The sequence below is a fragment of the Gymnoscopelus microlampas genome (assembly GCF_963454915.1).
Source record: "Gymnoscopelus microlampas genome assembly, chromosome: 9".
NCBI lineage: Eukaryota > Metazoa > Chordata > Actinopteri > Myctophiformes > Myctophidae > Gymnoscopelus > Gymnoscopelus microlampas.
Genome location: NC_139946.1, coordinates 36,974,712 through 37,001,784, shown reverse-complemented (window position 1 = coordinate 37,001,784; position 27,073 = coordinate 36,974,712). Strand labels below are relative to the sequence as shown.

The window sequence follows — 27,073 nt, the reverse complement described above, 5'->3', positions numbered from 1 at the left end:
GAAAAGGAAACATCAGCCGGTGACAGGGCACGTATTACACACGTACAGTATGGACAGACAGCCCTACTCACACCAGAGACTTGTGTTTCACTCTAAGACAAATATACATAATATAATTTTATATTATAATATACTAATTTATATTATAATATCTCCATAAAAATGCAGTATGGCATTTTCTGCTGCCACAACCCTCTGAAGGACTCATAAGCAAAATGTATTGATAACGAAAGGTTGATCTTTTTTTTTCCTCGACCCCCTAAATGTCCAATGCTCTTCGGTTCTATTAGACTACAGAAAGATTAAAGACAAAGTCAGCCACATGATGATTTGTGACGCACGCACGCACGCACGCACGCACGCACACACGCGCACACACACACACACACACACACACACACACACACACACACACACACACACACACACACACACACACACACACACACACACACACACACACACACACACACACACACACACACACACACACAGTGGTTACACAATAATGACGCTGTGTGTCGGTGTCATCCATCTTTCTTCTCTGACCGTTAAGCCCTTAGGTACTTATACTGGTACCAGAATATATCAACTGTGAAATATCAAGTGAATTGTTGATTTGACATCCATCAAATGTATTCAGTTTATGTGTGTGAGACTCTGTGTCAGCAATGGAAAGCAAAGGAGCATAACAACAAAAAGTATCTTTGGTCATGAATCATTCTTGCAGATGTATACTGTACATACAGTACATACAGACATCCAACACACACATATGCACATGTACTTCGCACATCTGTATAAACCTATACCATTAACCAAAACATATAAAGTAACAAATTAGTAAATAAGAGCAGGTAAATATAGAAGCTAATAACCAGTTATATACTTCTTCTCCCATGACATATTCTGGGGTCTATGATGAGCAAGGGTCCATAAGCCCAAACAAACGTTTTTAATAATACAATATCAACCAAACATATTCCTCAGGTGGTGAAGCTTTCTTATATATTATTCAGCCTACTCAGGATCTTGGAATGATTTATTTTCCCCGGAAACTGTGGTTATTTTCAAGGTGGCTGGATGTAGGAGGCCGCATTTCTTCACTCCTGGGCATTGGTGTTATAGGACCTGTACTCCCTGGAAAGCTCTGCGCAATTTAGCAACCCTCTCTGTCTGGTCTGCGTATATGGATTCTCCAGTCGTTGTGTGTAATATTGCCAACCTGCATGGGCTACTTTGAGGAGAATGTCCCTTTTTCCTGGAAATAGTGAAATTTCACCACAATGGGTCTTGGCTGGTCTCCTCTTCCATTCCGGTTGGCATGTAGTCCAACTGTAGTGATTCTTTCAATAGTTGAGCTATTGCTTTTTCTGGGCGAGTGTTGCCGAATCCCTCTTCAACCCCAAAGATTCTTCAGTTCTCTCTGCATTGTCTCTACTCCATGTCGTCCACTTTATCACAGAGCCTATCTATTTCCTCTGTCAAAGCAGCCACCTTAGTTTCAAGATCCACCACTCTTGTTATATATTAGCTGAATCCTCCAAGTCCTTCAGCTGAGTATTGTTGTTGAAGTTGTGTAATTCGCTGGATACAGCAGCCTCCAAAGTTTTCTTCATAACATCAATTATTTTCAGAACATTTTGCTCTGATCTTCCGATAGCGTCCATTAGCGTGGTCATCATGTCGGCGTCCTCGCCAGTTTTAGACCGCAAATGCTTTGCCATCTTATCATGGTGTAAACGACAAAACCATGCCAAAACGACAGAATATGTCTCAGGCAGGAACTCTGCAGCACACGTCTTCACATGTCGTTGCTCCTCCTCGATCTCTAAGGAGGGGTGCTCTCAGTAAACTGTGTTGTTTGGGCTATTTTTTTTTCTGTTTCTTTGCTCACATGTAATTTCAGCTATCTTATTTGTTAGTTTCATTATGTATTGTGTGTTGAGTACTGACATTTAATAATTTTGTATTTGCAACTGTACTAATAGTTTTTGTATGTTTTTTTGTGTGGACCCAAGGAATACTAGCTGGTTGCTATGGCACCAGCTAATTGGGATCTAATCAAATCAAACCAAATCAAATAAAACTTAGATTATTGAACCAACTGATGCACATTTCCATTTATATGTAGCGCCAGCAGTTGTGATGCCATAGCCTGGAGACGTTTGAGTGAACGTGTTGCGCTGACTGATTCAGTCAGTGACGACGCATTGAATTCTATAGCATTGCGAACTCCCCATTTGCTTAAAGGACAGCCAATGAGGAGAAAGTCAAGAGCTACTAGCGCAGCGACTGAATATAGACCAGCTTGCTCCACAAGCTGGTAAAAAAAAACTAAGCTAAAAGGATAACACAAAAAGTGAGACTCAGTAAGAGAGAACTTGCTCGCTTGAATAATTTCTATATCAATAGCTTCTTTCGATAGCTTCTTGTTGTCCAACATTCTTTTTCCACCTCTTCTGTTTCAATAGAGATGGTTCTGAGATTAAAGCTTAATTTATACTCAAACACACAACAAGAACAGATTATCACGGTCACTACGTGACACATCACAACACATTGTTATCAGTAATCCGTTCTTTTTGGGAAGCGACATGCGATGGAGTATAAATATATTAATGAGGGACTACACTGGATGGGGGGGGAGGAGGTGGTGAAGGTGAGAACAGTGAGGAACCTGGAAGCGATCATGGTCAACACCTTCCACCCCCTCCACGAAGAGAAAGTAGAGAAAGTGAGCAAGCAAACCTCCGGTAGAAGTGCAATAGACTTAGTGAGTCCTTCTTGCCATGAGGACATACACATGATGGTCAATCAATAGACTAATAACTATGGAGTAACACCAGTAAAATTACTGTACAGACACTGACTCTGACATGCTGCACGGAGACTGTAATACCATCAGTGTATTCTATTCCTCAATAACACTGTAGTGTGCGGTTATTGTACTGTCAATACTGTTGACACTGTATTGATATCGGTGTATTCTATGTATTTGTTTCTGCATAGTGCAGGATACTGTATTGAGTGTACTGTATACTGTCGTATACTGTCATTTTCTCTGATGGTGTTTTTGTGATGCTGCTTCTTCTTTTTGACTCCTAGCTAGCTACTGTATTGTGTACCTACTCTAGCTGTACAGCAGAAACTTAGCCATTATAGAGGCAAGGCAAGTGAGCTCTTGCCTGTTCATGAAAGACTGCCCCCCGACGCCTCTGCTTAGCGAAAGATGGACGGGGAGCAAATCACCACCCCCCAAAAACTACTCCAGACGTGTCCATACTGTTGGAGTGTCACAAACTGCACGTACATTTCTGTTTAAGAGTGCTGCCGCGGTGATTAGGCGATTGCTATTGCTTAACAAAAGACTGGACAAGTGGGCAGGCAGGTCAGCAATTCACACCCTCAACACCTTCACTGAAATGAGTCACGATAAAGTTCTTTGTCTCCTAGCGTTTGACAGAGATTTAACTGAAGAAGGTTTGAACTACGATTCAATTATAGACATAAGTGCAAGCACCGTCGTCTCATGCTGTAGACTACACGTTTAAACATTATTTGATTTGTTAACTTTCCTGTTGTAGGCTACTCACAATTTTGTGAGTAGAAATCTGTGCAGGACGTCCTTAATGCTACTGTGCTTCTGTGAGAATATAAATCACAAGCTACATTGATTATATTTGCATATTGTATTTTTCACGTTCCTTTTTCTTGTATTAAGTTGCAATAGCTCTTTCTCAATAGACATATGGCCGTCTATTGAGAAATACGGCCTCAAGCTGTGCTTCTAAATACAATATTTCACAGACTGTATGGACAACATGACTAAGTTGTTTACCAGAAGAAATAAGTAATTTTTAGGGGAAGAAAGGCCTCATGCAGAGCAAGCTGAGAATTGTTTTTGTGTCAAGGATTCAAACGCCTTCTCGATAATCCAGTCAAGTTTAATGACTCATGTATACAGCATATGGTGCCATTAGTTCAGTTGCTACAGTTGCTTTTGGTCGTTGGCATGTAGCGTTGAGGTTTTGTTATATGGTCCACACTGACAGTGTCACTTTTTAGGGCACTGGTTAGGGGATATGACCATTGTACTAGATCACCTGCTGGCGACACAGACCTGAGGTTGTAGACCAGGGATCTTAATAAGATGGCCAGAGTGGTATTAGATTGTGACCATGGCTAAGGCTGGATGACATGATGACATTGACATGGCACACAAGTCTGTTGATAACTTTTGGAGATATCCTGCTAGACAGACAGACAGAATGAGGCAAAAACAAGATTTATTGTACCCAGGCATTAGATAGCCATATTGCGTGTGTGTGTGTGTGTGTGTGTGCGTGCGTGCGTGCGTGCGTTGGCAGGCATGTCCTGCCTGCCAACTTTTTCTCTGAAGTTATACCGGTAATTATTTTCAAAGTTAAGATTGATAGCAATTCGTTTCTTGCCACAGATGTGCTTTATCTATTTTTGTGACTGTCTTTCTCTCTCACACACACCCGCACGCGCACATACACACACACACACACACACACACACACACACACACACACACACACACACACACACACACACACACACACACACACACACACACACACACACACACACACACACACACACACTTGAATATAATCCAGAACTATATCTATATATCTATATCTACTAATAATTGCTCCAGTTGACTGATCCAAAACATATCCTGTGTCAATCAGTAGAAGGATAAATCCCAGCTGTCTGATTACAGTCATTACTAGCATGTTATGCCAATTCAAAGTACTATTATTACTATCAACAGGACCTTCCAAGAGGCTGGTTTTCCAGGTCACCACCTGCAACACACATACTGTACATGAACAATGCAAATACACAATCACACACAGCCATACTGTGCCATACATGCCCCCACCTCCACACACGCAAAAATTGCAGGCTATTTATTTAGCCTTTATTTAACCAAGTAAATGAATTGAGACCCAGTTCTCATTTTCAATAATGACCAGGGCCACGTGTCACTCAATATCTAAGGGATAATGTGCTCCAAGCAAGTCAGTTATGATCAAATAACTGCATGACATGCAGGGAGGTGAAGCAGAGGGTGATTTATCCCCGTGAAGCATGGTAATTTTCTCATAACTAACTGACACCTGATTTAAACTCGGTAGCACATTTCGTCGTGCACCTAAAATAGGTGATCTGCAAGCTCACATCACGACACCAGTGCACAGCTAAGTATGAATCAGGCCTTACTCAAATTGTTATCTCGCTTATACCACGGCTAACTTTCAGTCTCCATGATTGCCAAATGTGTTAAATGTTAAAACAGAAAAATCTTCCTAGTTTCCAGTTAATGAATTAATTAAGTGTCACTAGGTGTTGCTAATTAGAACCAGATTTGTTCATGTCAATGAAATATAAATACATTTTAAATACATTCTGCAGTATGGAGTGTGCTTTGATTTTTTTTTTTCTGAACAAATTCTACATGTCTGTTCTCATTAGTAGTGTTAAGATTTATTGTACCTCTACGTATTTGTATTGGTGGTCTGGCATTTTGTTCAGTGCCATAGCACAACCTAAATAAATAAAATAATGTAATAAAATAACTGTCCGTGAGACTGAAAAGTCTTAATTCCTGGTGGGCAGGGACAGAGGCTGCAAATAAAGACAACCTAAACAAAGACAACCTAAACAAAGACAACAAAAACTTGTACTATGCAGCTCCCAGGTGCATGGCCTCCGCCGTCATTATTGCCAGTATTGCCAGTATTGCCAGTATTGCCATGGCAACACTGCTTTTTTCCATGAAATTTGTATTCAATTTTGAACACTTGAGTAACCTACCTCTAATGAAAACTGAATTGTATGTAGTGAAGAACTGACTACATCAACCAGATATCTGTGATATGTGGGAAAACAAAACGGCTTCAGCGCCTCAAACGTCTCCGTCAATGGGAAGCAATCAATGTCTTCCCAGACAATGGGAATGCCCTTCAGCCCCGCACTTCATGACTACTGCGCCCGCAGCACGTGCACTGTGTTGTAAAGACCAGCTCACTTAAATAAATACATCCAGATTCAGATTGTCATTAATCTGCGTTATTATTATCACCAAGGACAGGTCACTCGCGGCACAGTCCGGTCTTCGAGTCGGTCAGTGTCTCTCTCTGTTGGTTGTTTTATATAATGCTGCTGCTATCCTAATGAAATGGATCAATGATGAGCAGCTAGTTAATGAATTTTGTATTGATTTGTATAAATGAACTATTCCGGCATTGAATTGGAATGCGCTCTGTTGAAACTTCTTTGGCTGTTAAAGACTGATTTGTGCATCTGCTACTCAAAGTAGCAGATCTACAAGCTCACAAACATGTAATACCATGTTGTGTAATACCATGTTGTAGACCTGCTACTTTCAGTGCCTGCCGGCTGGCGACGTGATACGCAACCAGACTTGAGCTGATGCATAAATGGCAAAAAGAAAATCAAATCCACATCGGTAACATTGTGTAATAACGTGGTGATGCGAAGTGTTGTAAGCTTATAGATCAGTTACCTCATGCATCTCTTTAAATGCATCTCTAATTTAAATGATGCAAAATGTCAATGATCAGAAAGTGTCCTGTCACCTGTATTCACCGTCAATCACGATCATGTGCTACCTTTTGCATTCATCAAAAGGGGCAGAGCAAATCAAATCACTTGACATTATCTTGATATTGGTTTATGTCTGAAATCAATACCATAAAATGGAGGAGATACAAAGTACAAACTTGTTCTCCACAGACCACAGTTAATAAAACATCAACTGATGTACAAACTTGGACATTATCATCAGTGTTGTTTCTTGGAGTCACTGGATGTTTCGGGTCTTGCAACAGACACCCTGCTCCAGGCGACCCGAAGGCTGATCAGACCCCGGCCTGTGTCCAAGTGGCATGCTACTGCCCCCACTATCTCTTGGGGGCTTGGGGTGGCTGGTGAGATGTTAGCAGCAGGTGTTGGCGACACTAGGAGGCTCTAGGCACTGTGGGTTGCCTCCGGGCCTGGCTCCTCCTCCGTCTAACCAGAAGTGAGCCTTCTTCTGTGCGTTGCGTCGTTGTTGCTGCTGGGCACAAAGATCCCATTCTGCCTTGATGGATTTACTGCAGTCTGTAGCTTTTGGAAGAAGTGGTTTGGGCTGCCAACCTTCTCCACCCCGGGTTGCCGTCTCTCTGTCTCTCCAGATGTCACCACACTCTTCGTGGTCGTCACCCAGTCTGTTCCTGGTTGTCACTGGTACTCCCACTCCCAGAGTTTTCACACAACAATAACTGCTATTCATTCACTTGATCTTCCTCCTCCATATCCTCTACACATGCATTCATTCTCTCTCCTTCTTCCCCGCCTCTTCCTCTCCAACCCTGTCTCTTTTTCCCATGGGATGTGGCACTCTACCAATCCCCTAGTCACTCAACGTAATATGTGGCATCCGGTGCCCGTGGGTAAGGAAGCAGGGTGCCACAGAGGGTGCCAGCACCACCAGAGGTGACACCCCACAAGTTAGGAGCTTTAGCAGAGAAGGGAAGCCATGGTGTCACTCTACTAATCAGCCAGAAACTCCACTGCACTGCAGGGAGCCAATAAATACTCTTACCGTGCATGCATAAACTTGCACACACGCAGGTTAACAGCACACACACACACACACACACACACACACACACACACACACACACACACACACACACACACACACACACACACACACACACACACACACACACACACACACACACACACACACACACACACACACACACACACACACAGGCGTGTGAGGACATCTGTCTGCTTCTATTGATCCGACTGTAACATAGTTTAGCACAGCTGAACCTCAGGATTCAAAATTCAGGGGTAAACTTTCTCTTAATTTGGTTCAGTAAACCCCTCATTCATCACGTTTGGGATCCCATGCATTCGGATGAAAAATGTAATGAGATGAAAAGAGACATGCATTTATCTTAGGTAATTTCTGTCAGTTTCTGTCAGTTTCTCTCATCCAAAAACGAATCATCCAGAGAAAGCACAGCGCAATAGAGGAGCTAAACAGCGGGTGTTTAGCTCCTCCATTCATACACCAAAAATAACTGATCTACAAGCTTGGTTGTATCGACATGTACATTGGCACGCGACCAGGCCTTAGTAAACAAGTTTTAGGAGATACAGTATCAAAATTTGTGAATACACACATCTCTAGTCTGGACTGGAGTATTTTTTAAGGCAAGGAGTTACACTGGAATTTTAAACTTTGACGTAGGTCACTGTAATTTATTTATTTATTATTCTGTATTTTCACCTCTCTTGAGCTCAGTTTTGCCATTCTGCTTAAGTGGCTTAATGTTAGGGCTGTCAAATGATTACAAGTTGTCCATCTCTGTTCTCTGGAGTATGTATGTATATATATATATATATATATATATATATATATATATATATATATATATATATATATATATATATATTTTTTTTAGTTTTTAAAAAACATCTCTTAGAGTTATAGGTTGTATAGGCGTTCCAATCAAAAATCTTGCAGTGGTGCCAACTGTTAATGTACTGTAGCTATTTTGCGATTTCTACTTTGCACAGCTAAATTATCGTGGCTATTATTGACGCTAATGATCACCGGAGGCTGTGAGCACAAAGAAAATACATCCAGAACATTATAAGGGGAAGGAAATGTGTTTGAACTTTCTTTCTCATAAAAGTTGTTTAATAAAGGTGGCATTTAGGAAACCACCTGCAGCCCAAGCCCATTAGTGTTTCAGATCAAGACAATATATTAGTTTAATACTCACTCCCACTCCTTGCGTCGTGCCTGTGGTGTGCTCTGTATCTTGTGAAACTCGTGAGCCTTCACAATGTCCCTCTGCTCGATCATGCCCCCACGACGTCTCTTCATCATACCAGGACTTACTGCCATGTCGCCATCCACCCCCAGCAATCCCCCTCCACCTTCAAACGCCGAACACACATCCAGAGAAAGGTGGTGCTGGGGTAGAGGTGGGGGGTGTCCAGGCACATGTGGGAGGTAGAGGGTGTCATAGCTGGTCGACAGGCTCTGGGGCTCCAGAAGGGAGCGGGGCCCCTGAAATCCTCCAGACCCACCAGCCAATCCTCCACGGTGCTTCTGCCAGCTCTCACACTCCTCCTGGGGAGGGTGTACGAGGTAGCGCATGGGGGTGCTGCTACCACACACCAGCCCCATACCCCCGGATGGAATAGCTGGTTCTCTCTGGCCCCTAGGCAGCCCCAAGGCATTGTGGTCCCCCGTCAGAGACTGAGAGCTGACCGAACAGGAGCCCAGTTCCAACATGGTGGTGTGACGGCCAGAGATCTCAGCATAGTGCTGTAGAGGAAAAGAGGGAGTAGTGAGGTTTCTTGTACAGAAATGAAAGCTGTTTTGCTTTGTGGGCAAAGAAGATCTGGTTTGGGCAATGTTTTTTATCAGTAATTGATTATGGTGAACTGTATGCATGCAAACCCATCCTCCTTGAAAATGTTAGATTCTGTTTAGCATTTACGGCACTGCGATTTTTCTCAAACTCAGGTTTTCGTACACATCACTGCATGTTGTATGACAAGGTGGGTTGGTCCTTGTAGAACGGAGCATTGGCCTATTTTTCTTTATAAGGCTGTGTTGCACAGACCGCCGTCTTCTGTGTTCCTTATTGATTTCTAGGCCCACAAGTGCTTTTACTCTGAGTTCAATTGGAAAGTTCATGTACCAGTATGTTATTCCTTGAACTCGTACACTCTTTGGTGAAACTGCTTTTAATGCATTTGCAGCTTCGTCTTGGTGTGAGCTATACAGAGTCACATAAAACTGGGCTCTCTTCTCCATCAGCATGGAGAACCGGATAAAGAACTACATGACCACTGTCTGTCCTGTTACTAAATGCCACCAATCTGTACTCTCATGTTTTACAGGGGTTTTATGTATGTATGTATGTATATAAAAAGTATGTGGGATTATATCTCACAATTACACAAGCTCTACCATACAAATATTCCCCAGCACTATAGTAGTAATAATAATATTATAATACTATGGTATAAGTTGAGCTGAGTGAACCTGCTGGCAAATAAATAGTAAATATTTACTGCCAAGTAAATAATTCACAAGAACTGCTTCAGTTTCCCCTGGGGACACACTGAACAAATAGGACTTATATGGCCTTGATATAGCTCTATCATTTCCACTTAGAGGTGGTGGTGCTCAGTCATTCTAGTTTAGGTGTCAGATTATACTTCAGTCATAAGGGATTCAACTTGTGTGAGCATGCATTTGTTCATCTCCAGAGGCTACTGAGGCAGTGCCTATGGCCTAAATTCAATCCTCAACTAGTTTATCACAGTGAGTTACAAGCCCTCCAGGCATGAGAACCAATTAAGCTATAATGCAGTTTTCAAAACAAATAATTGTTTAATATTGCCAGTGCTATGCCTGCTGACGGTATAATTGTAAAGAGGGAAGGGGCGGTTGAGGTGATCCATGAATTAATGTCTATACATCTACTGGTACTGTAAGTACAATGAAAAACACAGTTCATTTAAGCCTCTTACAGTGGTTTCACGCATCTAAGAAAGGGGAAGACACACATAATCTATATGAGGATGCTGTACAATATAGGGATGGGCAAACATCTCCTTATGATCTACCAGGTGATCAGATTGGGCTACTGAGGTGATCAACTGAGTGGATCAAAAACAACCATTAGTAACCATTATTGTTTGATGTACACAAAACTTACATTTATTATTCATATTCAATTATTGACTCATTCGTTGCTAGGTTTAATTATTAAAGGATTTACTTATTCTATGCTTGAATCGTGACTACTAATTGAAGCCGAGGCCGAATTGGGCCAAATCGCATGGATGAGCCCTGACAGCACATGGTTGGTGCTACAGACTCCAAATTTCGCACACAGATAGCTCAGACCTTTGCCTACGATCTTAGCTAGGCCTCGACCCGACCCGATATGCGGTTTTCCGGAACCAACGCGAAAGGTTCGGAATCTCCATATGCGGAGTCCTGACTACTAATTGAAGCCAATGGACGCCGAATCCAAATTGGCCCGCAGCCAATGATAAAGATGCAAAAGTAATGGTGGTTTCCACTGTCCGGCCCTGGGTGATCACACCAGCCTTGGAAAACAGCATTTAGTGATCATGTGCCAGAAATGGTTGTGCGCAAACTAGTGGGGGCCATATAATGCTCTCTGACGTCAGCTGACTACTCAAATACACATCAAACAACCTGCAAGTGCAAACTATCAGTTAGACTGTGGCCAGTAAGTAGGATCATGCTGAGCGCTAACGGCCAGCATTTGCATTTGTTGAAATAAGAATTGCCCAAAACTGAGCATGTTGTGCAGGGAACATACAGTATAGGCTACTGTATGAATGCATAAAGTGTATGAGAGGAGCAGAAGGGGTCAGAATATATCAGCCTACTTGTTGAAAACTATTTAAATGAAACAGCATTTTCCCCAAAAGATAATGTGTCTGTCCTAATGCTGTAGTATTTCCTGACTGTATAACAACAACATTAGCTATAGTGCCAGAACTGTGTGTTGGGGTATATTCATTCACTTGATGATTAATACAGCAAAAGCATTAAAGTGAAAAAAATAACGAATGACCAATTACGACATTCAGCAGATGCTCTTATCCAGAGCAACTTACAAAGTCAAGACTGGAGTAAATGTCATGAAGCATAGTCAATAAACATCAGGACCAATGGTCAAGTAAATAGCAATAAAAACTAAAGTGGACAGAGCTAGCATTGATGTCACCCATTGGTTTGTGGTGGATCGATATTGTCATCCTTAGAGCCCTGCTGTTGGTGTACTCACTGTTTATTATTTATTAATTTATTATTTAAAATGCACTGCCAATCAAAGGACGAGAATTGTTCTTTTTGTGGCAAAAAGGAAACAGGAGGAAAAAAAGCTTTTGACATGTAGCATCTGACGTCTATGCTACAGCAATAGACAAAAGAGACCAACACAATGAGTTATTATAAAACATCCATTCTTGATAAATGTCTCTCGCAGCCTCAAATACTTTTATCTTTTCTTTTTTGGCATAAGCTTTATTTCAAATAGAACCGTGTAAAGAGACTGTACACCAAGGGTAGTGAGGAGCGATAAGACAGAAGATTTAAACTAACTCTTTACTGCTAAAGAGTATGGTCTTTACTACATGTAAAGTGTCATGAGATTACTTTTTTGCGCCCACAACAGGAGCATATTGTCACTGTCAGGTGTAACCTTGTATGTCCAAAACTATTCCTTTTTTATCATTACAATTATTTTGAATTAAATAGTGAAAATTGCAGATCTACAAGCTCACACATACTACACATACTACGGCAGGCCTACAACAACGGCTGCAACATAGCAATGACAGGGGCACCAGAAGGGAAAAGAAGAAAAGGAAGACCAAAGACCACCTGGAGGTGTACCGTTGAGAAAGAAAGAAAAGAAACAGGATGGAAATCATGGTCTGAAGTGAGGACTGCAGCAGCTGACCGTGAAAATTGGAAGCGTTCTGTGAAGGCCTTATGTGCCACAAGGCACGAGTGGGATAGGTAACAGGTAACAATCCCAGAATGCATCGTGATGCGACACGTTGTGAGCTTGTAATCTGCTATTTTCACTACTACTCCTGATGATGAAGTAGGGCATTAATTTCCAAAAAGCATAACAAGCTTAAACATGGAGATACAAGGTTTCTGCCTGACAGTGACGAACATACGATATGTCCGTCTTTGTTAGAATGTCTCTTAGCAGGACTGCTTCAGGGAGGATACTCCTGGATATCCAGGACCACCCCTCAAATTAAATGTTCCGAATAAATGTGTAAGAGTCCACTTTTAACATGGCACTAAAGTAGTACACTAAGAATTACTAAAATTACAAAAACATATATATTTGTCAGTAATTCAGTCATGTGCTGCAGCTTGCAAGAGAACAGTCAAAGGAAATATGACACCTTATTTGTCTTATAAAAAATTAAATTAAATGTAAAAATAATAGCTGTAAAATCACATTCAATTTGCACATCTGCTCCTTGGGCAGATGGGACTCTTGGGACTTTGACAATGACCTCAATCAGATATAAATGAAATATAATCATGACCTTTATATAAATCATTTGCACATTCATAGTTTGCCTTACAGTTTGTTTTACAGACTAATCAGTCTATATCATTAATATCAGTATGAATAAAAACTAAGTCAAATAAAACACAAAGTGGCCTTAGCCCACCTACATTGTAAGGAGAAGCCCATGTGTCATAGATTTGAAGTGACCAATCACAATCTCTTGGAGGTTGGGAATTAGTTAGCCTCGTTCCCAGCCTCACTCATCTGCGAAGAGAAGAGCCTGGTCACGACCTAAAGCAGAGAGTGTCTATAGGGGCGGAACTTCCATCGTACGCGATGCGAGCGTGAGGTCTAGCCAACAATAGCCTCGATCTCCAGGCTTTTATTGTTTAGTTTTGCTAAAAAATAAAAGCCTGGAGCAGCGCGTCGGTGTACCCGATATAGGAAGTGTTTCATTTCCCCAACCAACCAGAGTGCAGTGGGCGTCGCTCGTAATTAGGGATGTTCGATATTATCGGCCTCCCGATATTATCGGCCGATATTAGCATAAAAATCGATATCGGATTTTTTTATTTTTTTTTAATAATTTACAGTAGTTCTTACTGTATGGTGTGTGTGATATGAAATTTGAGCTTACCCTAATCACAATAATCCCCGCATATATCGGTATCGGTTGATATCGGTATCGGTAATTAAGAGTTTGACAATATCGGTATATCGGTTATCGGTAAAAAAGCCAATATCGGACAACCCTACTCGTAATGTTGTGTTGACGGGGCGGGGGCTGACGGACAGATCGGTGAACCAATGGGATCACACAGCTGTTCTCGCCGGAGATGTTAAACACGCCCCTTTAGGTCAGAAAACAGGATCGCTGATGCAGCCTAAGCCAACAACAACTCGGGACTTCTGAATCACTGCCCTCCACACCCTCCTGTCTAGCATCAGCGTCTTGAGCTCTGCAGTGTTGTTAGCTCCACTGTTGCTCCGCAGTGTATCTACGTAAGTGGTGCGCTTGTTGCCTTTCTTGGCTTTGCTATTATGTTTATAATATTTGTATTAGTTTCACCCCAAAAAATAAGACAAAACATAAAGGAATTTAAAAAAGAACATAAACAAAGACAAAAATTAAAGAAAAGAAAAGAAACGGGGCACAATTTCAAAACAATGATGGGTCATTACAATGAGTTACACTGCTAGATAAAGCGTATGTGGAAAGTGGAAGGCCTACAACTAACAACCAAGTAGGTTCAGTGTGACACAGACGCACGCACGGACGCACGGGCGGACGGGCGGACGGGCGGACAAGGTGCAAAACATGCAACTCAGCCTGGCGGAGACAAAAATGAGTGAATGTTTTTATTTAATATTTTCGATTAATGATCATGGTATATGTGGGATAATCAACTAGTACTGTAGGTGAAAAAATAATTTCAATGTAGGTTCTTCGTCTACACATATGTAACCCACAGTGTACTGGCCTCTCTATACACCCTTGGACTCTGCGTTGTGTTTTTGATGTTGTAGGAGATGGGATGTTGTGCGGAGAGAATGGACACTGGACACACTGGTTCTAGATTGTGGTTGAGACCTTGGATTGAATTGCTCACATAGGTTGGCTCTGCTTCTGGCTCTGGTCATTCCACTTTTCAACAGAAAGAAAACATTCACAGTAAATATATGTCCTACTGCTAAATAGCACCATAACATTGGTAAAACGAAACAAAACGAATGTAGAAATATTTCCCTTGCACAATTCCCACTCAATAAGTGCTCTTCTATGCCCATGTAACTGGCCAACTTCAATTCAGTATTTAAGTACAAAAACGTCATTGCATATTTCTCATAGTCACATCAAAATTTTGTTAAGCTTCTTAGCTAACACTGTATGGCAACAAAATCACTGGATGGGCGTTTGTAACTCAAATATCTTACAGATTGTTCCTACAGTCATAAAACAGTGCTCACCTTTCCAACAGAAAGAAAACATTAACAAACATGGCGCCATGAGCTGCCGAGTCAGCTGAACTATGGTGTCCGGTGAGGGACAAAAAGGTGATGCTTGCTGACACCATAGGTGAGGGAGCTTGGCAACAGCAACACCTGCTGACATAAAAAGGCTACTGCCTTACACATACATTAAAATCCTTTCACATAAACATAGTCACTGACCCCTTACTTACCTTGGCAATGGACAGTAACGTACTGATTTCAGTTTGTATGATGGTTTATATATGTTTGAGTTTGTCATGCTTCCCATCGGTTTGATAAAAACATATTCTGATACCTGTTTGTTTCTTCTGTAGGCAAACAAATCATTCCACCAATACGGTTATTCGTTACACAATAAATAAACAGATCTACCTCATGTTTATTGTGCCTGATCAGCACAGATTGTGTAATCCACCACTGAACCTTACAACATAGCCATCAATGATATTTAATATCTGAAGCTAATTAAATTAACCATGGGCACATTTGGTTTAATGTGTGATTTAATGCGTGCCATTATTATGGTCATTGGCATCTAATCTGATCTAAATAAAAACGGACCCAACAGTGTTTACCCCGCTAAAGGATCTAGTTAGGGCATTCTATGAACTAAGGAAAAATAAACCAAGCTTACTATATTTACATTAACTATACCACCATAATGTTAAGATATGAATAAAATAGGAACGTATATTTGCTTCTTTGCAAACATTTTCCTCCTATCAACAAAAGCGGTCAGCTGGTCAGCCGGTCAGCCGGGGGACAACCGTAGCCCTTGGGCATGGGTCCCCTGTCACTATGACTCAGACATAACCATATTCACTATGACTCAGACATGACCATATATAGAGTTCCCACTGCAGCTACATCCAAATATGGTGTGTGTTATGCTGACTGTGACAGCATGACATCAGACCCAAACAAACCGTGTCATAAAAGGATTCATGTAAGGAGCCCCTTATATGCAGCCCTTTTAGCGTCTACCGCCTCGTACAATTTGCCGTCCTCAAAAATAGCAAAACAGCTGAAACATCTTTTAGATTGTTGACTAAAGCCCGCTTAGGCTGGACAAGAACTACTAGTCTTACCAAAAATACAGTAAGTACAGGGCTACAGGAAGTTCCGGTAGGCTGGACAAAAGTGAACTTCCTGTACTTCCGGTTATACACTTTCGGCAGTAGTTCTTTTGCAGGCTTCATCTTCTCGTAAGTTGGATATACATTTGGGAACAAGGTTAGAGCGGTGCTGTTTCAATATGTCTTGATTAGCTTTGCCCCCCTGTCACCTCTTACATCCTCCATTTCCTCCCCTCTAGGAGGTTAATTATATAATATAGTCTATAATATATTATAGGCTAATGATGCTGTGGCACTGGGGCCTAGAATGCCAGCATGGCTAGAATGACCTTAATTGGCTACGGTTTAGTAATCCAGGCAGGCCTTCAGCTGACACAGTGATTGTCAGTGAACCGTCCACCTGATGCTGTTAAGTCCTCCAGCAACTCTAGAAGAGGTGGGCACAGAATGAGAGTGTATTTGTGAAACAATGGACTATTGAGGTTCCTGGCATAAGAAACCTAGGCTGAAGGGAGGCAGGACAGGCTTCATTGATCCAACTCTTACTGAATCCATTTAGCAAATTACGTTTTCAAAGAGGCTCTGTGGGAAATAATGCCAACACAATTAACCGACAGAAATAAGGCTAGATGAATTCAGACAAGATGGGGAGAGGGGGTGGGGCACTCTACTGATGATTACACAGGATTCCTATTTTGTAATGTTGATTCCTCCAGGGGAGTATAAAGGTAGTAGTTTTTTAAGATTAATTTATTTTGTCCAAACTGCTGGACCGTCAAGTTTTATCTCTTTAACTGCCAGAGTAATAGTGTAATAGTGTGCCACCGCTGCCAGCGAAAAAGAGCGATTTTACTTTCTTTGCCTGTCGGTGGCAGGCAAAGAAAAGGCAATCTGGCCATTAGATTTTGGGTAAGTCACACATACGCATCAGAAACACACGCATTCAATTCCCTTCCAATGATGCGCGCGAAGGGAGCTTCATGTTGTGGCGCATTGATACAATGCGTGGAGTTTGACCGGGCGTAAACCAATAGATAAGAAGCATGTGGTTGACCCCACTTTGCAGGCTATTTTCTCCCGGATACACACTGACCACATACACATACAGTATATGCCACCGGTGGAACAACTGGACTGTAAAATAGTACAATATGGCTACTAATTTGGACCCACTGTTTGTCAAGTCTGTGTAGGTGCAAGCGCCACATCGTCATTCAATCCAGCCATTGAATAACAAGTTCTTCGTCGTAGAGTGTTGCGTTCCAAAAATAGTTGATCTGCAAGCTCACAACATGTTGAGGAAGCAACACGTCATGAGCTTGTAAATCAGCAACTTTTCAGTGTGTAACAACATAGTGCGAAGGAGCATAAATTAAGAGACATGGAACCTTATACAGCTTTGAGAAAACAAATAAATTGTGGAGATATACTATGATTTCAAACAATCCCTTAACTAATAATAACCTTTGATCTTTACATCATGAGCTTTTCATCTGCCACATTCTGATTGATTGATTGAATACTTTATTTAGAAGTTTGCAGACAAAAAGCACATGAAAGTACAGTTCAAATACAAGGTCAACTAAATAGGATTTAAAAAGCCCAAGAAAGCCACTGGCTTGTTTCAATTGGGGTCCTCTTGTACTCAATTCATAGTGCAATGTCTTCAATTCATCATGCTGATGCTGCTGAAGACATGAATAGAGGTAGAAGGAAAGAGAGAAGGAATTCTCTCCCATTGCATCAAGCAGAAGGCTGAAAATCTGCGAAACAACCAAGTGTTATTACACTCCCTTATCAAAACATTATCAAAGCCATCATTACTACTAGAACCACTGCACTAGGGGGACTATGTACCCTCATCAGAGGGCTGTAAATAACAACTCTACACAGAACCAAATATGAAGGCTTTATTGCACAGTGCCTCCACACCCCAATGTGACTGCTAGTCACTCGATTACAAAACCATACACATTCAAATTCTGGCATTCATATTTCTTTTGTGGGACAGTAAGTGCCAATTAAAATGTCTGTGGCTCATCATGATTGTCCTTGGTTTTTAAGTGGCCTATCGATGATTAGTTCTGGTCACCAAGCTTTCAAGCTGCTCGGCACCAATTACGTATAAAAATCGAATGGCGGCTGTTTTGCAGCTGGGGGCTCACTTCCTGCCATTTTGAGTGTGGATGAAAACTGTGAGACCAGAGAAAATCTCAACTCAAGTATTCCAAGGGATCAGATTGCCGTTACGCTGCCAGTGTGGAAGCCAGGTGTCTGCAAGCCTCAAAATGAGGATTGAAGGAGAGTATCAGACAGGCAAGGAATATTATCACACACCTGCTGCCCACGACAGCCCACACAAATGCCTGATTATACATCATGTTCCACTCCATCCTCTCCTCTGCCTGGATGTCACTCTAGTCAGTGGCCAAACATTTGTCAGGAAGCATTACGCTTCCTTGAACGTCTAATGTTTACAGAGAGATTAGCTCCAGGTTTCTCACTTAACAAATCTAAACTCCACAGATCACTATGTGCATTTTGGTACAAGTTTCTGAATGTGATCCTTTAGTTTAAGAACATTAAAACTAGCGTCCCTATTCTGGGGCGAACAATTGGCGAATGTAAATTATCTATATGTATTCTCATAATAGCTGAACATTCAGAGAAAATAGGCTAACATTCAGTGAAAATAGCCAATCTACAAGCTCATTACACGTCGCGATGTGACGCGATGTGAGCGGCTATTTTCGTGTTATTTAGTGTAGAGGGGGAAAAGAGGGGGGCCTAGTATAGACAATTTTCAAATGTTTCCGCCATGCAGACTTTTACAAATGAGTAAAAGCAAACAGTAGCTTGCTGGTTAGCAGAAATGGAAATTCTAAAATATTCTAATATTTTAAAATATATTTTCGTGAACGGAAATGACAGATGACAGCTTCCGATTGAGGCTTTCGAAGATTGTGGAAGCAGGCTTGAGAGAGTAGTAATCTTCTAATGTAGAGTGATGCATGACGATGTGACATAATATGTCACATTGTATGACTACGAGGACAAATCCCGGAGACTCTCAAGTTTAATGAAAGAGAACAATTATAATGCATCATGAACAGGGTGCACCCAACATGAATTACAGTCATGATGAATCGAATAGAGTGAATGAATAGAGTAATCATGTGATGGAGCAGACAATTGTTCGGTATTTTCTTGTTTGTGTGATGTTATGATGGTTATGATGATTCTAACCTTTTTGTGGTTTCATTGCAGGCTGTCAAAAATATGCTATTTGTCTTCTTTTTAAAAAAATGTTCACTTTCCTGCAAACATAAAGTAACAAACAACAAGTTGAGCTACATACAGACCATTTAGCTAGCAATGAAAAGGATAGCAACATCATGGATGAACACTGTGAAATGCACTTGAAGGAGTATGTATAAAGTGAAGTATAGTAAAGGTAACACTGTCCCCTCTCTAGTAATATATTTAAAAAAAAATATATTTCATGCTAGCTTCACCTTTTTAACAGTAACCTCATCTAAATGTCTGCCTCGGCATATTGCAGTTCTGTGAGGTGGAGAGTCAAGGCTGGTGCCAACATATATGCCTTAAATTTACAACCTCCAATTACAGTGTGCATTGCATTTCAATGAATGCAAAGAACTCAAAATGCAAATTTATGTAGTGAATGAAAGGAAGAAAATACATTCAGCCTTTCCCCATAATCCCTTCTAGGTCCAGGAATTGCAAGCAAACAAAGAACAAGAAGATTACTGACATTTCTCTAGGCTATAGCACCGAGACAAAATATGCTGTTACATATACTTGACACGAACAAGACAAGTGGAAAACTGAGGTGAAGTTCACACTGAACAAAGAATGTCATCTCTCTAAATGTCATCTTGTTTACATCTAACAAACAGTGTGAATCAAGTAATCAAGTCATTAACTTAAGACAGTCAAGAGTTATGTATTCAGAGTGAATACATAACTGAGTGACTCTTGATTAATTGGCATTTGCAGGTAGAGCCCACACACTCAATGCCATGATGTGTAATTAGCTCTGAAGTAACAACATAACAGGTCACTTCTGTAAGGACACTATCTAACATGGTTACTGTGTGCATTCTTCTTATTTCCTTTGTGCTGTATAAGGCAAGCTTTGTTGAAGGTGTGTACCGTTGTATACGTTTTTCTTCATTATTGTCTCCACCATCGCCAAGACTATATGTTTTGCACCCTGTCCCGTCCATCCGTCCGTCCGCCGTCCGTCCCTCCCTGAACAGCTAATATCTGGCACCATTGGCCGATCAAAATTGTGCACCCACACTCCCTGGATGCCAGAGCAGAACCTCTGCCCCAAAATTGTCACAACGTGACTTCAATCTAAATGGAATGAATAAACACGAATAAACATGCTGGCATAAACATGCCAGCATGTTTATTCATTTCAACGTTTCCTGTTGGAGATACAGAGGAACACGCCTCAAATAAATACTTCCTGGCCTGGCGGAGACCTGTGCTCCGAGGAGCACTTTTTCTAGTTGATGGTGTTTTTTTGTGTGTGTTATGCCTTTATACCCTGCTGTGCTTTACTTTCTCTTGCCCTGTAACATATCTTAACTGCTTTTGCTTTTGCCTTTGCCTTTTTTGCACACTGAATTTCCCTTGTGGATCAATAAAGATCTAATCTAATCTAATATTATGTAGAGAAGTACTTGACTTGAACTGCAATTTGACCATGATCTGTCTAAAATAGTGCTGGTGGACCATATAAGTTAACATTGATATCACCTGTAAATCAGGCAAAGATACCGAAACTGACCCAGTTACCTTGATTTGCCATGATGCTCAAATAATGCGCAGACGTTCAGCAGCCCCACACAACATGGTCAGAGTCTTGGCTGCAGGCAGTAAATACAGTAGGTCCTCATTCCTCAGTTACATTTCCAGTTCTAGTGTTGAACTCACAAATCTCACAAGTCACAATTTTAACTGAACAGTGCAGTGACTGACTTCTAAGCCCATATACCACAGTGCAAAGTACTCCCAGCCCTATGAACGTCCTCTAAATTGTTTGGACAGATGGTGATGTTTTTTAACTTCCTACCGTGGCCAGATAATGATGTCTAGCTAGGAGGCAGCAATCTGTAAGCATTATGGTCCATTAGTCACATTAAAGTTTCTTATTGCCATAATGCTTTTCCATTCAACAGGTACAATAGCTTACCCCTGTGCCAAGACCACAGATTAATATAAATAATAAGAATGAATCTTTCATTTAACTCCACCAGAGGAGCTATCCATTTCAATCTATAGTAATCTGTGGTACTTTCCATTATTGGAGTATGGAGTGGTAAATGAGGTAAAAAAAAATACTGGTGGTACCCTGCATAATGCTGACCTTATAGTACACGGTGATGTGAGCAACACAGCTGCAGTTATGAAATTAATAATATAGGTTTGCTAGATTTAGGCGTGTCAATGTCCATTGACAAGAACGTTGACTACTGTCTATGCTATTATTCTGTCGTTTTTGGGCGAAAAGTGACTTGATGAGGCCCGTGACCAGTTGCAGCTCACTTGCGTTCACTTACACCGTTGTCACTTGGCTTTGTTTTTCAGCCTGTCTCAGTCACTGCTATTAACAACAGTAGCCTATACAGTATCACTTTACACATTTTGTTCATTATTAAGAATAGCTACTTAAATGATTGACTTTAATTATTTGTATTACAGTTGTAGGCTACGAGACATTTGGTATGAGAGGTGAAAAAAGCCCCAATAAACCATTAGAAAATAGAAAAAATAAATTTCAAATACTGTCCACTATAACTTCAAATTTGTAAATTGTCCCACAACCTTTTTTATGTAGGCTTGAGTGCTTCCAACTATCAAACTCAGTCTTTTTTATTGAAGTGATGAAGTAAGTAAAATATCAATGAATCACAATAATATGAGTAATGCTTCTAACTACCTATTACCATTAAATGTTTTCAAAAATATCCAAAATGGCAAATTTACATGGTGTAGCCAGCATGAAATTTCATCTAAATCACTTGCTGCTTCCAGGCACCTGACATCTCTTTGCTTTAACCAACTTGTCAGGGACCAGTTATTCTCATAAAATAATTGAATGCCTATTATGTGTCACCTATTAGTTTTCTTGCAATGCTGCCCTCTCACTCACTCACTTACACAGACTGTGGGGGTTTACTGTGTTTATGAGTCCATTGTCCAGTCTGTCTCTCTCTGCTTAATTGTGTCGATAACAGTGTTTGTTGTTATTTGCCAGCAAGGGGAATAAAATGTTCCCATATAATATTTTATTCACATCATTATGCGTATAATATTTCTAGCCTTGCTAGTCACAGGTCTCTAAGGATAGCGATGTTGTATGTTGTTTGGTTGGACAGTCGAACAATGCGGTCCCAAACATCATAGTCTATGTTGAAAACTTCTGTATGGATCACCACAAAATTTGCACTGTATATTCAGAGAGTGAACCCTACTACTTTTGGTGAACCCACGGTCTTTCCTCTAGCTTAAGCAAAATGTCCACTTGCACACAACATATCTCAAAATCTACAGTGGATTGTCATGAAACTCGCTGAGCACATCCATGCTACCTGGAGGATGAACCCTAAGCATTTGAGTGATCTCTAGTGCCACCCTTGGGCCATAATGTCAACACAATTTTAACACAATAATCTAATAGGCAATATCAGATAGCAAACATCTTTGCCTGTCAGTAGGCTATATCTAGTGTATTCTGATGTGTAAACGTATTTTGCGGGCAGAAAATATGTGTAATACTTGCTCTCTGCACCTGTGAGGATGTCATTTCTAGCCTACTTAACCAGAAATTTCAACTTTCTTGTATCTCTTTACTTGATCCAAGCTGCTGTCCACTCACGTCTGAAGGCCTATGCAGGGATGTCAAAGAGCCACTTTGTGGTGGGTTATTGTTTATCTGTGCGTGTGCATTCTCCCAACTCACAACACATATGACAGCACACATGTGCAGTGAGTACAGTGAGTATCACATGTTTTTTTTGCCTGCAAAATACGTTTGCATGCCAGAATACACTAGATGTAGCTTACTGACGTGCAAACATTTTGTGTCATTTCAGCACCATGGAGAGCATGATCATTTTTTGATCAATGAACCGTCAGAACAATGGGAATTTGTTTTTGGAACAACGGACTGTCAGTTTAATGGCATTCTGGTCTAATGGGAAATATTTCAGACTATCGAGGTTTTGGAATGATGAGTTGTCGTTCCAATGGTGCTTTGGAATAAAGTGGCCGATATGGGGAGTTTCATCATGTACGAAGAAATCCAGGGGGGGAAGGGGGGGGGCATTTTGAAGAGTTATAGGCCAAAATGTGAAGCGGCCTGTTATAATACCTCCATGAGGCAGATTAAAAAATATGTGGTGTAAAGATTCTTTAGCCTATATGTTTCACGTCAATCTGTCCAGTGGTGACAGACAGACAGACAGACAGACAGACAGACAGACAGACGAACAGACAGACGAACGAACAGTCAGACGAACGAACAGTCAGACTCGGACAGACAGGGGCAAAAACATAATCTCCACCTCACTTTTCAGGCCAAATGTACAATGGTTTTGTAATTTCACAAAAAAGGTGTTTGCATTTACTAAATTTCCTGGCTGCTGATCTGGCTTTTCACATACAAATTGAGGCAAGTTAATCTGATCCGATATCTGTACTTTTGGCATTTTAAAAACACAGGTCACATTTTCCCAGTCAATTATGCTTATGCCAAGTTTAGACGTACAGTAAGCATTATGCTACATGGTCTTTGACCACAACAAACTTGGATCAGAAAATGTTCTTCTAGTCTGTATCCCAACCCATCAAACCTCTGATACACCCGCGATGGACAGTGACTTGGAGGTTCAAGTTGAACTCACAGGCTCAGAGACTTTTTGGATGTTTTGAAAAGAGACAGCTTTCTCAAGTACAAATATTGATACTAAATACATTGACACAGGTTTGAAGAACAAATAATTTACATTATCCATAGATCAGGATGTGTTTATGGTGTTAAATGTGCTGAAATACGCATCAAATAACTCTATTTTTTATTAAAGCTATCAACCACTGATTGACATTCTATAGACATGTAGAATTATTTTGTGTGCAATTCAAACGATAAGCATGACTGCTGGCTAAGATCAGGGCAGCTCTAGTTCAGAGAGGGGAAATATGGAGTAGTAGAGTAATAATAACAGCTAACATGATTCTGGCTTCAGGAGTCTGTCTGCTAAAATATGATTGAATGATTATTCAAACTGCCTCATCCTTCATTATTACAGCAAAAATCCTTGCTAACTGTGAGAAGAACAAATTACATTAACATACTGGATAGATATAATCTATATCTAACTAACTAATAGAGTTGTTCAGGGTGTTGCTAATCTTATCTCCCATATAAACATGTTGCTATTGTACTGTTTGATAGTCAGAATTACTGTACATTGTACTTAAGCATCACTACAACCCCTCATTTGTCATGAATAGAAATGCTGAAGACTGCATTAGGCTTCGCTCCAAATCCATTCAATAAATTGAAAATTGAAAAATGACATAATCAGGCCAAAGTGCTTAAATATCAGACATATTTATAGGCATATTAAGTCACTTATGTCTTCATAATGATAATGATGAGGGCCTATCATCACATAGACTGCAGCAGAACTCAATTGTCTCAAAGTTAATTAATGTATACAGTATGTCTCCATTTTAGGTGCAATGGCTGCCTTTCCCCACCTCTATGGATTTCTCTTCCCACCTAAGTTTTTACTATCCAATCTGGGCCTGCTTGATAATTAACAGAATCAAATTACAGTCTGCCTCCTTAATGCAAGCCATAGCCTAAGGCAGCTGCGATGTTAAACTGTGATTTTCTGTGTTAAATAGCCCAAGTCTTTCTTTCTTATTTTCTTTCTTTTTTGTATGTCCAATAAAAGTGATATGAATCTTGAATAAAACATTTTCAGGTAGCCTATAGTCACAATACAGAGCCATTATCCTAGTATAGTGGCATATATGCTCTATGAAAATTGCAGCAGGTGAGGTGAGGTTTATAGAATCCTTTTTTTTGGCAAACTTAATAAATGTTAATAAAGTATTCAATCAATCAAAAACATGCTCTATGAAAATTGCAGGTGAGGTGAGGAGTCATGATTTTTGATGATTAAATCAGGATATATTTGTCTTTTTGATAACTACTCGTTAATATGATGTTTTTGCATAGTATTGTACATTTGTCTGTCATTAAATGTTTCAATGAATTGAATACACAGGACCCCAATGGAAACAAGCCTATAGTGCTTTAATCCTTTTAGCATTGTATTTGTTTTAAACTGTACTTTATGTGCTGTGCTGTTAATAAAGTATGCAATCAATCAATCAATCAAAACCCTCCACTCAACTGTCAAAATCCCACATCATTAGCCTCCCCTAGATAGCAGCTTATCTGGTGAAAATAAGCATATTTTCACCAGAAGCTGCTATATCTGGGGTCATCATTGGGACTTTAATCGAAATTCATTAAGCCGAACTTTAATTAAACGCATTCGAAAGTGCTATAGGCTTCATGAGGCGGGAGACTTATTTTAGTCTGGCTCCTATAATGCAGTGGTTCTCAACCTGTGGTTCGGGATACCTCGAAAAGAAAAAAGACCATTGATGCAGTAATTACTGCATCAAAAGTAATCAAACTACACTATAAAAACTGGTCAAACATTGGCCAAATTGTCAAATTATATAGGAGAGAGAGAGAGGCAAACATTTTGAAAATAGCTAAGCTCACAGTGAGCTTGTAGATCAGCTACCGAAAATGTAATGCCTCAACTCCTCACGGTCACGGCCTGAAAAGGTTGAGAACCTCTGCTATAATGCATAAAAGTGTCAACCAAACTGTATTGCAGGCGAAGTCTATGTGATGTAGGTATGTTTTCAAAGTTCTCGAGTGCAGACTTCATACAAATCTAGTGAAACAAGTAGGCTATAGCCTAACAGATGTCATCCTCCTATTGATTTCACTAATAAACAGTGAAGTCGTAGCCTCTATGCAAGGAATTTCAACTGTCTGTTTCACAGTGAGAAGTCATTTTCTTACCTAAAAGCAGTGATGATGTTGTTTCCATGTTGTTCACCTTAAATCTCAACCAGACGGCAGACCGTTATCGTTCTAGTAGGATTTGTGTTTTCTTGCTGCAGCTGATAGAGTCGCGACTCGCGAGCTGAGTGAGGAGAGAGAGAGAGAGAGAGAGAGAGAGAGAGAGAGAGAGAGAGAGAGAGAGAGAGAGAGAGAGAGGCGGGGGGTGCACAGAGAGAGAGAGAGAGAGAGAGAGAGAGAGAGAGAGAGGGGGGGGGGTGCACAGAGAGTGTGTGTGTGTGTGTGTGTGTGTGTGTGAGAGAGACAGACAGACAGACAGACAGACAGACAGACAGACAGACAGAGAGCCTGTTGAGTTTCAAGATATATTCAGGTTATTTCACCACAGGATTTGAAGGAACATGGATGGAGTTATTACCCAGCACATTGTTAAAAAGGGTACAGGATAGGTGGGCACTGGGGACATCTGGGCACCTCATGTAAAATTGGCTATTTTGTCCAAAATGTAATGTAAAGTAGGGTCACAATATGGTGTGAACATGCACGGTACATCATTATCAGACTTCATTTTATCCTTCAACTTCTTGTTTATGCCCCAAAATGACTGGATATACAGGTTCTGTAGCAATTTGTACTGTAGCACTTGTAGAAATATTAGACTTATATTGTCGAATGTTTAAGCATGTTCTAAT

The 27,073-nt window shown here is 40.6% G+C and overlaps 1 protein-coding gene across 1 annotated transcript in view; it reads right to left on the bottom strand.

Annotated features, from left to right (window-relative positions):
• The window catches only part of cacna1ea (calcium channel, voltage-dependent, R type, alpha 1E subunit a), a gene marked incomplete at its 5' end in the record, with an annotated part of 151,689 nt that extends 142,328 nt beyond the window's left edge, over positions 1-9,361 (bottom strand). The window contains one exon of the mRNA XM_084066543.1: positions 8,844-9,361. Coding sequence (XP_083922669.1) covers positions 8,844-9,361 — 518 coding nt within the window. The remainder of the gene's footprint in view (positions 1-8,843) is intronic.
• Positions 9,362-27,073: the final 17,712 nt, after the last annotated feature.